We start from the raw sequence: 15,659 nt of genomic DNA, 5'->3' as shown, positions 1-15,659 counted from the left end.
CACTAATTGCTGAGCAAAGTGATAAGGAGCAAAGCAGAGGAAACTGCTGGTGCAAAGGAGATTTTTGCATTCAGATTATCGGCTTTATCTTAGAATTTTGTGTGCTGCTGCTCTTCGCATGCTGAGGTTTAACCTCTTTTCTTCCCATTGCTGCAGGTGGATGCTGATGATGTCATCACCAAAGAGGAGCAGATCTTCCTACTGCTAAAAGCCAAAGCCAAGTGCGAACGACACCTGAAAGCCAAGGTGCCCAAGGTGCATGGTGAGTGTTCCCACAGCAATCCCAGCTGCATGGCTGGGGCTGGGCCCCTCCCTATCAGCCCTGGCCCTTTCCTTCAGCCCCATACACAGAGCTCAGAGCATGGGAGGGAGGCAGCTGAAGAAAGCCCAATGTATTTCTTCTTCCAGTTAGGCTATGAGGAAGATCTTTCAGTGCGAGGTGTTGGAAAGCAAAGTTAGCACAGCCTCTTTCTCCTGCTCCAGAACTCCAGATGCCAAGGGGTCAGGAGGATGCAAAGGTTGTGGTTGTGGACTTACAGCCCTTATCACCATACTCAAAGCCCAGGCAGAGGTAGCATCACCAGTGAAGCATGGGAGATAGCATCAACTGTTGCTTTTCTCAACATCCTTTGCAGCAAGACACCAGTGGTGTCGGAAACAAAGCACCCTTCCAACATTCCTTTTCTTTTTCCCCCGATACACTCTTTCTGTATTCTCCTCATGGGACAAGCTTAGCTAAGCCCTATTCTTCCACTTCCTTTCTATTTTGGGCTGCAAAATCACTACCAGATGTAGGGCTGGAGGGAGAAGGAAGGGAGAAAGCTTTCTCATGTGGGTAGCAAAGTAATCATCTCCCATTGGTTTCTTTCATCATGTGTTAATTATTGGCATTGGGGCTGTATGCTGAGGCACCCAGCATCAACCCAGCTAGTCCTGGGTGGGCATCCTATCCCATCTGCCTCTATTGCCTGAGGGAAGGAAACAAGGCAGATTGCTCCCACCTTCACTGGTGAATCTCAGAGTTCTCTTTTCTCACAAATAGCGCTGTTGGCAGTACACACGTCGCCAGTGGTGAGAATGATCCCCAAAGCCAGCTGTAATTTTAGAGCGGAGATGCCTGCCCACCTTGTGTCCCTCTCCTGTTGGAAATGACAGCAAGGAGCCATGAAAGCCTAGCTTTCATTTTATTCCAGGCCTCCAGCTTCCCATCAGCCAAAACCTCAAGCCACATCCTCTGTGGCTTCTTTATCCTATTCACCCAATGCCCAATTAACACCTCATTAAAAAGACATATGTGCAGAGGCATTTCCTTCTGTTGTACTATAGACCACCTGCCTACCTTGGGATCTGGTGATATCAACCAGCTGGCCTTCCTCTCAAATCCTATTTTCTAACTCTTCTCTATGAGGCTGTCAGCATCAGTGGCAGAGGTGTTGGAACTGGGTGATCTTTAAGGTCCCTTCCAACTCAGACCATTCTATGATTAGCTTTTCCATTGACTGGAACAGAAAGGAATCTGATACAGCGTCATTTAGGCTACCTAAATGCACCCATGCTGAGTCTTGGCCTTGGAAAAACCTATTCAGAGCTGCTGGGGCAATAAAACTCAGGCTTGCTGCTCCATCCCCTATAGCGTATCTATGTTCAATCCCAAACACTACAGCCAAGAGGAGGAAACGTCTTGACGTCAATACTCACAGCAGTATATTCAAGGCTTAAAAACTCCAGGCAATTATTAGTGATAGATAGATCAAATTACTCTGCAAGAGATTCAGAATTAATTCTGATTCAATGGGAACAACCTAGAATGGGGTTTGGGTTGGAAGGAACCCCAAAGCCCATCTAGTTCCACCCCATTGCCATGGGCAGGGACACCTCCCACTAGATCAGGGTGCTCAAAGCCTCATCCAATCTGGCCTTGAACACCTCCAGGGATGGGGAATCTATTCCTCCTCTGGGCAACCTGTGTAACTACCTCATCACCCTCACAGTCAACAATATCTTCCAAGTATCTAATCCAATTCTCCCGTCTTTCTGCTTAAAACCGTTCCCCTTTGTCCTATCCCTGCACTCCCTGATAAAGAACTTTCCCAAGAAATGTTTTCTTAGATGTTGGGACAGAACCTCCAGTGGCAGCACCTCTGTAACACCCCAGAAATTCACTCTAGCACTTCACAAGTAAGGCAGCCAGTTGCCAGATCATCTCTGAGATCATCTAAAGAGTCGATGATCACAGAGTACTTCACAGTTTGGAAAAGGTCCTCCTAATTTGCAGAAGAGCTGCTGTCCACAGATTTTTACACTGCAGACACCCTTAAACATGTGAAATGATGATAATCGTACAGGGTGCCAGTGAACAAACTCAATCTCCATTCTGCAGTGTGCCTGTTCCTTCATACTCAAAGAGTTGAAGGAGATAAATAGTTCTAGACCTCTTGTGAGGTGAGAGCTGACAGAACAAAAGGCAGTAATCTGCACTGCGCTAGCTTTAATGCAATTAATGGCTTGGCTGCAGCTCAGCAGCTTAATCTTTGCAGAAAGGCTTCAGAGCCTAGAGTGAAAAGTGGTTAAGTCCAGTCCTTTCCTCCTTTGACAATACGGAAACTGGGATCTGGTTTTAATTTGTGTTAATCACTCAGGAACACGTGGGGCTGTGCCCTTCTCAGTCAGATGGAGGACCTCATCCCACTGCCTCTTCCCTCACTGCAGGCTCAAAAGAAAAAGCCTGGGATGGGCAACATGGTCTTCACAATGAAGATGTGCCAGCCCTATCTTATAGACAGAATTTTTGGGGTCAAATGGTTGCGATTTGGAGCAATATAAATCCTGAGTGGCCACGCTAAGCTTTCAAGCAGTCTCAGAGAGTATCACACTGACTACTTCTGACAAGTACCCACTTGGGTGGCAGGAAAGCTCTTTCAACTGCCACGAAGGATTTGGGTTGAGTTACCACCTCACCAGATCCCTTATGTGTTGTCTTTAGATTTTTGGTGGCATAGGACAGAGTTACTATTTCGACTCTTGAAGATCTGGGCGGCAGACAATTGTGTCCAGGTCCTTTTGATCCTCTGTTTGATGTCACAGCAGCCCGTAGCATTGATGTGCCACCAGATCTACCAGAGTCTACCTGTTGGCAATGCAGACTGATGGACAGATGTACAAAGGACCTCATCTCTTTGTAAGATCTCCCACGGGGCCACCATCCATGCTCCTTCCAGTCTTGACAGCTCCCAGTGCCTCCAGAAAGCAAACTTAAAGACTCCACCCCTGCCCCTGGATTTTGTTTTTCCTTTCAGCAGCGTGATGAATAGATCTCATGCTGATGGTTGCTTCAGCCAGACCAGAACGGATTTATTTTATATTAGAGGTGGGGCAAATCCTGCTGAGAAGTATGTTTGCAGTTCACAGGGAGCAGTGCGCCCCTTGGTCTGAAATGATTTATTGACCTGGCTGGTAGTCAAAGGGCAAAAGGGAATAGGCGTGGTTTAGCCCCTTGAAAATATTTTAAACAAACAAGCAAAACCTCCAAAATGAAATTAAAAACCCACAAGAATAATGAAAGTGACCACAACAAGGAACAAATCAACCTAGGTTCAAGGTATGCAGCGCAGGAGGCAATAGACACTCCTGGTTCAATCTACCTGTGATAAATTTAGCTTCTGGAAGTCTTCTAGGTGGGAGAAACCATCCCCGTGTGGTCAATAAATGGCCATGAGAATGGGACCCTGGAAAGGTTTCACAGCCTACCCTGACTAATAATAAAGCTGAGTTCTCTGGCATCCTGCAGGAATTCAAGGTTGAACAACCTGCCTTGCAAAAGGGAGTAAGGGGGTAGGGTTTCACCTGATGTAGGTGGCAGTAGCACAATGAACTTCAGCTGAAGAAGTCACCTGTAAAGCAAAAATAATGGTCATTGAGGCCATTATGAATTTGAGCCAAGGTGGTCCCAGTTTTGGTGATAGTTTTGTGCAGGAGAGGTGGAAACCTTGAACATCTGAGCTCCTCCTAGAGCTGGTGGACAGCGAAGAGCATCTTTTGGAGTGGCATCTGCCTCCTGCCTGTCTCCAGATGTTGGTCACAGATTAAACTCAGGAGTGCTGATTTAGATGGACCCTTTTGTTTCATCTGGATCAGCTGCCAGGGAACTGATAGTGTCACCGTCCGTGGAGGTGTTTAAAAGACCAGTGGACAGAGTACTCAGAGATAAGGTGTAGTAGTGGACAGGTATGGTTGGACTCGATGATCTCAAAGGTCTTCTTCAACCAAGTGACCAATTCCTCATGTCTATTCTAAATTTCCCCCTCCAATTTAAAACCACTCCCCCTTCCTATCACTACAGGCCCTTGAAAAAAGTTCCTCCCTAGCTTTCTTGTAGCTCCTGTAGCTTCAGGCAACATTTCTTTTGATGCAGACAACATACAGTTGGACTTCTGGTCTGTGAGCGAGCATAGGCAGCTCACGTTGAGCTTCTTATCAATGAGCATTACCTGCTGAATATCTAAGGTTTTGAAAACCCAAGCTGACTTATCTCCTGATGCCTTCTCTCCTTGCTCCCATGCAACTCCACTTTACATCAAGGGGTGTATGCATCTGCTTGATCTGTCAGTTCCCATCTCATGGTCACCGTTGACTCATGCCTATCCTCGTTCATCAAAAGTTGCCAGGTACCACCAGGCAGAAGGCAGCTTGGATCCTGCCTCTGCCTGGGTGTGATTGCAGCGCCGCGTTGTTATTTACTCTGCTCCATAACGGTCGATGATCTGTAGTTTTTGGAAGCAGTGAGGGAATTTGGGACAACTTGATTTTTTTTTAGATAGAAAGAAGCATCATGCAAGCTGGCATGAAATCTTGGTAGGGCTGCTGTCCTCATTCTTGGGAGCTGACGTACAGGGATATTCAACACCTCACCTCGGATCTCAAAGGAGAGTCTGTGGCAGAGCCAAGATTTGGATTCTCATCTCCTTACTTTTCAGCCAAGACACAAGCCACAAACCACATTTCCTTTTGTCCTGGAATTCAAGGTGAGGCTCCCAAGATTTAAATCCAGGTGGAAAGAAACTGGTGAAAATCTTCGCACCAATCCCACTTGACTGTAACTCAAAATTCTCATCACCGCTCTTGCTTTTAAAGCTCCGGGTTTGTTTTGAAATGAAGAAAACATATTTGAAATTTCCTGCAGCTTGGTGGGTACCTGGGTTCTCCTCTTTATCCCATCTCATCACAGGCCAGTTCTTTTTCTGGAGTAACCTGGCAGATTCCCACTCAGTTCAGTAAAGGTGCTGATTTATCACAGATTCATGATTTCTCCCACAGTTCAGCACTGCAACTTACTTTTTTTCCTCCTCTAGCATTCATTCAGCAGACAACATTGTAAAGAGAGAAAAATCAGAATTTCAGAGATATCTGTGGGGGTTAAGAGATGAGAGGTAGCCTGGATCAGCGTCAAACCTTGATTTTTGGGCTCATATCTGCTGTTTCCTCTCTCATCTTGCAACTACCCACTCCTAATGCATTTACTCGGTGAACGCAGGCTGTGGCTGCAAGGATTAACACAAGTGAAGAAGATACACTATGTCAGGGACCTGTGAGTCCAACACCACTGCTTTCCCCCAAGAAGGGAAATGAGATTTTGAGGAGCAGGTTTCCATACATCATTCTTCCAGTAGAGGCTTGGATTCAGCATAGGGTCACACACCAGCTCTGGTTCTTTGACTGGAAAATGTGATCCTGGCTGGACTGTGATGTCCAGTGATGACTGGACTTCAAGAGCCCTTCCCTAGGAAGCTGCCACCCAGAAGAGAGAACTACCACGAATTACTACCATCCTCTGGATGAAGGAAGACCTTGATGTCTCAGCTGTTCCATTTAGTATTGTCTTTTTCCCTTTGCTGGTTTTACTGGCTCAGTTTTATTAAATCCAGTTTTCCTTTCCTCACCTCCACGATTATTAGCAAGTGGCACGTGCCTCACGTTGTGGTGCAGAAAGGCACCATCACAAGCCTGGCCAACACTGGCTTTGTCTTTGTACCCATTTGCTGATCTTAATCGAGGTGTTCAAGACCAGGTTGGATGAGGCTTTGAGCAACCTGACCTAGAGGAAGGTGTCCCTGCCTACGGCAGGGGGTTTGGAACTGGATGGTTTTTAAAGGTCCCTTCCAATCCAAGCCATTCTATGATTCTAGTGTAGCTCCAGCTACTAAAAATGGCCGTAAAAATAAATATAGTAGACCTAAAACTCAAAGTGGATGTTGTGAAACATGGGAAGGGTTGACAGGAGTATGTTGTTTGGCCATCATGTAGAGACTAGAAGGAGATGTTCATTGGAAAGAGACTTCCAGAGGCTGGAAAACCTTCTTGTGTCCTCTAGGACAGCTCACATAGATAGTGCCATCTGCCCCTGGACACCTTCCAGGCTTATCTCTGAGCCTGAGGATCTGCCATGGGCTCTGATCCATGGAGTGAAGCCCCACATGGACCTGTGCCATGAGGAGACAGGTCTGAGCCAGCCCACTGGGCTTCCACACAGCCACTTTTGGCTGAGGCACAGGAGGACAGGGACCCAAAATATTAAAACAAACCAAAAAAAAACCCAACCAAAAAACAGAATCCACAAGCATTTGGCTTCCTTTCTTCTTTTCTGTCTTTTTTTTTTCTCCCTTTTTTTGTTTAAATTTAGTCTCTAGATGAAAACCTTTTGGAAAGAACAGGAAACTCTTAAATTTCTCTTCTACGTAAATAAATATTACATTTCAGCCATGGTGGGCAGCCTGATGCCACCCCAAAGTTAAACCTGGAAGGGGATGAAGTGAAATTCCCAGCCATAAGCCATCAGACCTGATTTTTTATTTTTTTTTTCACCCATGAATTAAAAGCCTGTCTTTCCCTGGTTTGGAAAAGGAGATGGGACATTTTGGGCTGGGGGAAGCAGATTTTTACACAAACCTGTTATTAGCAAAGGCCATCAGCAATCCTTTCTCAGAGTCCTTGGTGTTGCAGCTTGCCTCGAAATGGCTTGTTTTTATAATAAATAAACCTGTTTGCTAGGGAAAGGGGTTATTTTTAGTTGAGAAGCTGTGTGTATTTACCTAAGGTGTGTGGGTTGCCCATCTGAATTTATGGCTCCATTGTCCCTAAAGGACCTATACCCAAGCACAGGCTCTCTCTAGGCTTGTAGAAGCACCAGATGTACTCCTGATTTTTCTCTCCAGAGGCTCAAGCACCAGCTTCTGATCATCCATCCTGTCAGGGTATCCTCAGAGGTTACAAATAACCTCAAGTGTCCTAGAAGTTAAGGGAGACAAAGGCTTCCAGGGCATTCAGGACTTGTCCTAAATACCCTAAACATCTCCAAACCCCTTATCTCCTTCTGCTTATTCTATCTTCTCCCGTTTTCTAATTTCAGTCCTTGTGGATCAATGATGCAGAACCAGATACTAAATACTCTTCTGCAGACAACCAAGCCGTCCCTTCTTAGCTTGCTCCAAGCAGTTCTGGCCTGGGACAGCTGTCACAACCCCATTGGACACTGTCTGGGGGCCAGCATGGACCAGGAGACCTTTCAAGTTGGCAGCACAGACAAGATTATTCTTCTGCAATGTGCATGAGGAGTTCAGATTTGTAGCTATGAGCCATGCTGGGCTCGCAGGACCTACAAGTAGGCTACAGTCTGTTATATTGACTAGTCTAGATGTAATCCATGAGTCTTGGTCAAGCTTGGGTTTTCTTATTGTATCAGTAGTTCTGGGATGAGTGAAAAGAGCACTGAAGAGCCCTACGGAGCGATGTCATCTCCCATCCAACCTACCTACCACAGCTACCACTCAAGTCAACAGACTTTGATGACTCACGTGGGCTTACAGCTCTTCACAGGTGGCTCATTGCCAGTCCTTCCTGAATCAGAGCTAGGAAAAGATAGGAAATACCAACATCTGACCTCTCCCTGCAAAGGTTTATGGGCCAAGGGCTTCCAATCCCATAGAGAAATGCCTGCTGAGCAGCTATATAGGTCTTGCAATGCACGTGAGGAATAGGAATAGGAGTGAATGCTCCACATAAATGTATGGGAATAAGGAGAAAGGGTGAAAAACTGTGCATCCCTCTAGCTGTTCAAAGCCAGGTTGGATGGGGCTCTGAGCAGCCTGATCCAGTGGGAGGTGTCTTTGTCTCTGGGGGTTGGAGCTGGATGGGCTTTAAGGTCCCTTTCAACCCAAACCATTCCATGATTCTATGACATAGGAGTGGGTAAACTGCAGTACTAATTATAAACCTTATCACTATGCTTATTTTACTGATTGATATGACCAGCACTATCCCCTCTCAGAGGGAGTTCTGGAGAGTTTTGGAAGAACTAGACAGACTGAATGAGGAAAGAAGGATGCCTGTAACGCATGTTGAGTGTTATCAGAAGGGATACTGGAGGTGATATATGGCAATAGCATTTTGGCCTGGATCAGAAACAGCATGGCCAGCAGGAGCAGGGAAGTCAACATCGGTGAGGCCGCACATCAAATACTGGGTTCAGTTTTGGGCCACTCATTACAAGAAAGACATTGAGGGGCTGGAGCGCATCTGGAGAAGAACAGAGCTGGTAAAGAGGCTGGAGAACAAGGCTTATGAGGAGCAGCTGAGGGACCTGGGGTTGTTTAGCCTGGAGAAAAGGAGGCTGAGGGGAGACTTCATCCCTTTCTACAACTGCCTGAAAGGAGGTTGTAGCGAGGTGGGTGCTGGTCTCCTCTCCCAAGTGACAGGTGATGGGACAAGGGGGAATGGCCTCAAGTTGTACCAGGGCAGGTTCAGACTGGACGTCAGGAAAAATTTCTTCACTGAAAGCATTCTCAGGCAGTGGCAAAGGCTGCCCAGGGAGATGGGTGAGTCACCATCCCTGGAGGGGTTTAAAAGATGGGTCAGTCAAGTGCTAAGGGATACGGTTTAGTAGTGGACAGGTACAGCTTTGATGATCTTATGGCCTCAAGCTCCACCAGGGGAGGTTTAGGCTGGACATTAGGAAAAAATTCTTCACCGAAAGGGTCATTGGGCACTGGAACAGGCTGCCCAGGGTGGTTGAATCACCTTCCCTGGAGGTGTTTAAGGCATGGGTGGACGAGGTGCTAAGGGGCATGGTTTAGTGGTTGATAGGAATGGTTGGACTCGATGATCTGGTGGGTCTCTTCCAACCTGGTTATTCTGTGATTCTGTGATCTCAAAAGTCTTTTCCATCCAGGTGATTCTGTGATCCTATAATATTTCTTCTTTCAGGCTGTGAGCACAGGAGGAGGGTAAGCAGCATGTGCAGTGGGCTCATGATATCAGCGTACCCATGTCTCTAGAGCTGTGCTGTGCTAGCAATTTTCTGGTATCATAGAATCATAGAATAACCAGGTTGGAAGAGACCCACCGGATCATCGAGTCCAACTGTTCCTATCAAACACTGGTAGCATTGTAATCTTGTGGCTTTCCCGTTCTGCCTTGGAGAGAACAGAGAGATGGTGGGATTCAGAACTATCCCTGGCACATGCATTGTTCCCCTCCAAGTTCATCCAGGGCTGAGCATGCAAGGGTTGTTTTGCCCAGTAAACACCAGCGTGCAGACCAGCAAAGGTCAGACACTGCAGGACAGGAGGAATGGATTTAAATTGCAGGGAGGGAGATTTAGACTAGAAATGAGGAAGAATTTCGTCATGATGAGGGTAGTGAGACACTGGAACAGGTTGCCCAGGCAAGTTGTGGATGCCCCATCCCTGGAGGTGTTCAGGATCACATTGGTCGGGGCCTTGAGCAGCCTGGTCTGATGGGAGGTGTCCCTGTCCATACCAGGGAGGGTGGAACTGGATGATCTTTAATGTCCTTTCCAACTCAAACCATTCTATGGTTCTATATGTGCAGGAACTCATATGCACATGCTCCGACAGCCGGGTTTGAAATCCATCTGCTGCGCCAAATCCCCCATACAGAAGCAGTGCCCCTCCAAACCTCCCTTTCACACCCTCCTGTCCCAAAATGCTGGGTCATTTTTTTGGTTGCTCCTCCCTGCCTGTTTCCAATCCACCAAATGTCCTTCCCGTAATAGAGTGACCACAATTGCACACCGTATTCCAAATGTGGTCTCCCTTGTGCCCTACACGGTGCCAGAATAAGTTGGGCTGATTTATATTCCATACCCCTAGATAAACACCTCGAGACCATGTTTGCATTTATCCAGCTGCCAGGCAGCCTCGCAGATGGTTTTAATGTGTTCTCCACATGCGTATATTGCTTGCACAGAAATAGGAATTGAGACTGGGGGGAAGGAGAGGAGGAAGGAGGCAGGGGGAAAGTAGCAGGCAGGAGGGAATAGCCCTCATTGCACCCTGAGGATACAGCCTGAACCTTGCACAGGTATAGCACAAATACACCACTCCTTTACTTTCTCCTCCACCAAAGCAACTTGCAGCATGCTGGGATTTCTGAGGGCCACGAAGATGTTCTGAGGGCTGGAGCACCTCTGCTATGAGGACAGGCTGAGAAAGTTGGGCTTGTTCAGCCTGGAGGCTCCAGGGAGACCTTAGAGTGACCTGAAGAGGGATTTTTCACAAGGACATGGAGCGTTAAGACAAGGGAGAATAGGTTTAAATTGGAAGGGGGAAGATTTAGATTAGACATTAGGAATAAATTCTGGACTGAATTCTTGGTGGTGAAGCACTGGCCCAGGTTGCCCAGGGAAGTTGTGGATGTCCCCTCCCATGAAGTGTTCAAGGCCAGGTTGGATGAGGCTTTGAGCAACCTGATCCAGTGGGAGGTGTCCCTGCCCGTGGCAGGGGAGTTGGAACTGGATGGGCTTTGAGGTCCCTTCCAGCCGAAACCATTCTGTGGTTCTGTGATTCTGACTAGGCTCAGGTGGAGAAGCAGAAATGACAAAAGAGCAAAACAAGAGATGGATATGGTACAGCTCTTTCGCAGAGCACTCTGGGACTCATCTTTCTGCCTTCGAAAGCCAAATCCTGCAGCAACAACAACAAACATAGCGTTTGCTTCCTCCGTGCTGAATACTCTATTGGCTTATGATGATTCCTACTATTTCCACACCCTGAGATTTTAACCCTCAAGGTCCAAGGAGAGCTGCAAGGCACATCTGTTCTGAAATTATGGTAGTCTGTGCTGCTATGACTGCTCTGTAGCACAGCACTGCTGTAAGAGAGTATTCATGATAGTCCAAGCAACTGTGAGATGAATGGGTGCACTATTATAGTAAACTTCAGGCACCTCAGGCATTGAGGCACATGCCCTGCCTGAAGGATTTTACAATCTGCCTTTAAAAGATGGGCAAAGATGGTCTGTGATCTCATGGAGATGCAGAGAAATAAGTCGGATTTTCTGACGTGCAGCCTTATACCTGCCTTATTGTGGTTGATTTTGGAGGAACGTGTCACTCAGCACATTATGATGAGGTGCAGGTAACTTCTAACTGGATGGTGAACATTCCCATTTCCAAATGTCTTCTCAAAGTGCTTATTTCATGGTCGTGGTATCTCCTCTGCAGAGCTGGATGAGGAGGAGCTGTCTGCTGGTGACACAAGTCCCTGCTCCAGCACAGCCCTTGAAAGGCAGTGGGTGAAAGCAGCATTTAGCATCATCTCTCCCAACACATCTCCCTCAGAGTGAACCCTACATTTCAGTGAGGGCTTTGTTCCCTGAAGCCTTGGGGCTGCCTTCAACTGAAGCTGAGGGCTTGAGTGTGAAGGATTGATGGGCTGAGAGGTAAAGAAAAACAGCTTTAGAGGAAATGCATCGGGAAAGTAGAAGAGGTGACCCTTATTAATGCAGAGACATAGTGACAGAAAGAGAATCATAGAATTATAGAATGGTTTGGGCTGGAAGGAACCTTAAAGATTGTCCAGTTCCAACCCCCTGCCATGGGCAGGGACACCTCCCACTGGATCAGGTTGCTCAAGGCCCATCCAATCTGGCCTGGAAAACCTCCAGAGATAGGATATCCACAACTTCCCTAGGCAACCTGTGCTTCACCACCCTCATCGTGAAGAATTTCTTCCTGATGTCTAATCTAAATCTTCCCCTTTCCCATTTAAAGCCATTCCCCCTTATCCTATCACTCCATGCCTTTGTAAAAACTCCCTCCCCATCTTATAGGCCCCCTTCAAATATTGGAAGGCTTTTATAGGTCCTCCTTGGAGCCTTCTCTTCTCCAGAAGCCCAACTCTCTCAGCCTGGCCTAATAGAAGAGGTTCTCCAGCCCTCTGATCATCTTTGTAGCCCTCCTCTAGACCCATTCCAACAGTTCCATGTCCTTTTTATGTTGAGGATTCCAGAAATGGACACAATACTCCAGCTGAGGTCTCACAAGAGCGGAGTAGAGGGACAGACTCACCTCCCTCAAGAAGTTCTGCTGTGGCTTAGCTTATCTGGAGGAAACGATGAGCTAGGTCTCTCAAGACCTAGAGATGACAGTACAGAAATTTCATATGGGAGCTGTGTTTGCATGTTTGTACCTAGGAAAGAAGGAGTAATCTGGACCCTTTTGGAATCTCTCTTGCTCTTGGAAGTTATTTCCTCCAGGGTAAATAAGATGGTTTCTGACATCTGGAGTGGGTTAGGTAGCCAACTGAAAACTGAGTTGTCTTTGGGAAGTACAGGCAACTCCACTAATCACGAGATATTGAGGTAGGATCAGACCTTTTCCAGAGCAAGGATGGCAGCAGAGCTCAATAAAGCAACACAAAGAAAGATGTAAATGGTGTGGTGCACTCCTCCTATCCCCACGAATGCCACAGCTTCTGTTTGCTCTAATGAGGTTCCATCTTAAAACCACTTAGGGACATGAAACTGTTCTTCCCAGGGACCTCATTCCAAACAATGACTCATCCGACTCACTCTGTCTTAATTTCCAGCATAAGCTTTGTTCACTGCCAATTTACGCCTGTTTATTTTTGCCTCATTCTCCACTTCTGTAGCTCATCTCCATTCATACTGCCTTCTTTCTCATTCTCTAGTTGGATTAATCAGACCAAGGGTTTTATTCTCCTCTAGGGCCACCAAAATATCCTTCCCACCCTACCAGCCCTTCTCTATTGCTGGAAGGTTTCTTCTGTGGTGCTTTTCAACAAAGGAACTTAAGAGATTTTCCACGGAGAGGTTATTTTACTTAACCACTAGCAAGGACATCTCAGGACCTCTGAAGTCTCTCCTAGCAAACTGCTATGAGATGAAAAAGTAAAATAAGTCTTAGAAGACAAAGCTTTGATTCCAGATGATACTTTTTCCTGATAGCAGCTGACTTTTACAAACCTCAGTTACCTGCCTGTGTTAGATTTGTAACCGGGGAGTGTGGTGGTCACTGATCCTCACTTTCTCCACAAGTAGAATCCCCGTGTCTCCCCGGACTCATATCAAACTATGGTAACAGAAAGGGAGACACCAAGTGAAGCCTCCACAAAGTCTCTGGAGAAGAACAAGCTCTTTCTTCACTTCCAGCCACTCACGTTGCCCTGCAAGGCCAGTTTCTTCAGCACTGAAATGGTCAGTGATGTCCCCTAAACATCAGAAGCTCCAACACAATTCCCACCTTCCCTGTCTCCATCCATGACTCTGAATTTGCAGGAGCTTCACCTACATTCAAATATGCCTGAGACAGAAGAAATACCCTCCATCCAGCATTGCCTGAATGGCTGATACACATCCAAGACACTTAGGATGTGGAATATGTGTGAGATTTACTTGTTTTCTTAAAAGTTTATGAATTCCTTTTGACTTACATTTTTCAGTGAATCCTACTCTTTCCTCCAAGGAAAGAAATGTTTTCCATTCCCAATTCTCTTGGAGCATGCAACGCCGTGTCCCAAAGTTACCCACCTGTATCAATCCAGAGAGCGTATTTCAAACCTTAAATTATTTTCCAACAAAAAAAGACATTTGCAAGAGTTTTTTGATTAACACTTAGAATGAACTGGATCCCTTCTGGCTATCATCTGTGTTTCTAAACGTGTTTTCTCATGCCTTGGGTGGGCGTATGGTTCGCTGGGTAAAAATCTAACTGGGTACAAAGGGTTGTGGTGGGAGGAGATAAATCCAGCTGGTGGCCAGTCACAAGTGATGATCCCCAGGGCTCAGTACTGGGGCCACTTCTGTTTAATATCTTTATAAATGACGTGGACGAGGGAATCGAGTGCACCCTCAGTAGGTTTGCAGGTGATGCTAAGTTGGATGGGAGCGTTGATTTGCCTGAGGGTAGGCAGCCTCTACAGAGGGACCTGGACAGGCTGGATCCATGGGCCAAGGTCAACTGAATGAGATTCCACAAGGCCAAGTGCCGAGTCCTGCACTTGGGTCACAACAACCCCGTTCAATGCTACAAGCTTGGAGAGGAGTGGCTGGAAAGCTGCCTAGAGGAGAAAGACATGGGGGTATTGATTGATAGTTGGTTGAATATGAGCCAGCAGTGGCCCAGGTGGCCAAGAAGGTCAACAGCATCCTGGTCTGCATCAGAAATAGTGCAGCCAGTTAGGTTATACAAGTAGATATTTTATTTTTTTTAAGCATAGCTATCAGGAAAACATATCAGCTTGTGGATTTTTTTTCTTGTTTCCCTGCAACTCCTCACCATTTTCCGGATTTCTTCTTGTACTTCAGTGTGGATCTCCTTAGAGAAATGACCAGGAGGAAAGGAAAACAGCAGAGAGGAGTCAAGCTGTTCGTACTGCTAATATTTTTATAAAGCAAGGAAAAATGTTTGGAGGAAATATTTGGGAAAATAACAAAAACAATGTTTTGTTTGTATTCCAGCACAATGGAATATATAGTATTTTTTCCTCCTCATTTTATCATCATCTCCACTGTTAAGTGACCTCTAGAGTGAGTAAAATAGGACAAAGTTGGAGGCTGAAGATGCAGAATTTGGTTCCAATTTTCATGTTGGTGGCTCAGGCTGGTGAAATTAATGGTGCAGATGCCACATAGCTGTACAGATGGAAGAGACAGTGAAGAGTGGGAGGAAGGAAGGGATGTAAGGAAGGTTTGTGTTCTTAGATGATAGGAATAGGGGTATTAAAGGGAGAGGATGATGGGGACCTGTCCAGGACAACACACTTGGCACAGAAGGGAGAAGCTGCTTTTGGCTGCATTAAGACCAGGAACATGCATCCAACCATCACAAAGTGTGGCTGGTTCTGAGGTCATTCTGGATTTCCATATAAGAAAGGTTTTTCATGAGTTTCAGTCAAGGCAGGTACTTCTTAAGTTGTTCTGCAGCCAGGAGGTCCTGGAACACCTGGCTTGTCCTTTGGATGTCCCCACTGGCTTCCCCCACCACAATCTAAAAACTACGGTCCCTTCACCCAACACAATTCTTCTCCACTTGCCCTCATGGTGCCTTGGGTGGGCAAGGAACAGGTGTATTGTGCCATTTAGGATGAGGGGAAACGGTCTCAAGATGTGCCAGGGGAGGTTTAGGCTGCTCAGATTAGTGGTGGAGTCCCCATCCCTGGAGGTGTTAAATAACCATGTAGACGTGGCACTTTGGGACATGGTCTAGTAGACACGGTGGTGTTGGTCCAACGGTTGGACTGGGTGAACTTAGAGAACTTTTCCACCTTTAATGGTTCTGTGATTCTAATTTCTAGCTATGCACGTGTCAGCTGCCTAGTTGGTCAGCAGAGCCTGGTTGGCCAGGT

The 15,659-nt window shown here is 46.5% G+C and overlaps 1 protein-coding gene across 1 annotated transcript in view; it reads left to right on the top strand.

Moving 5' to 3' along the window:
• The window catches only part of PTH1R (parathyroid hormone 1 receptor), a 122,955-nt gene that overhangs the window by 60,701 nt on the left and 46,595 nt on the right, over nt 1-15,659 (top strand). The window contains exon 2 of the mRNA XM_069859174.1: nt 157-262. Coding sequence (XP_069715275.1) covers nt 157-262 — 106 coding nt within the window. The remainder of the gene's footprint in view (nt 1-156; nt 263-15,659) is intronic.

The sequence above is a fragment of the Phaenicophaeus curvirostris genome, chromosome 6 (genome assembly GCF_032191515.1).
Source record: "Phaenicophaeus curvirostris isolate KB17595 chromosome 6, BPBGC_Pcur_1.0, whole genome shotgun sequence".
Classification (NCBI taxonomy): domain Eukaryota; kingdom Metazoa; phylum Chordata; class Aves; order Cuculiformes; family Cuculidae; genus Phaenicophaeus; species Phaenicophaeus curvirostris.
This window is presented reverse-complemented; position numbering and strand designations above follow the sequence as displayed.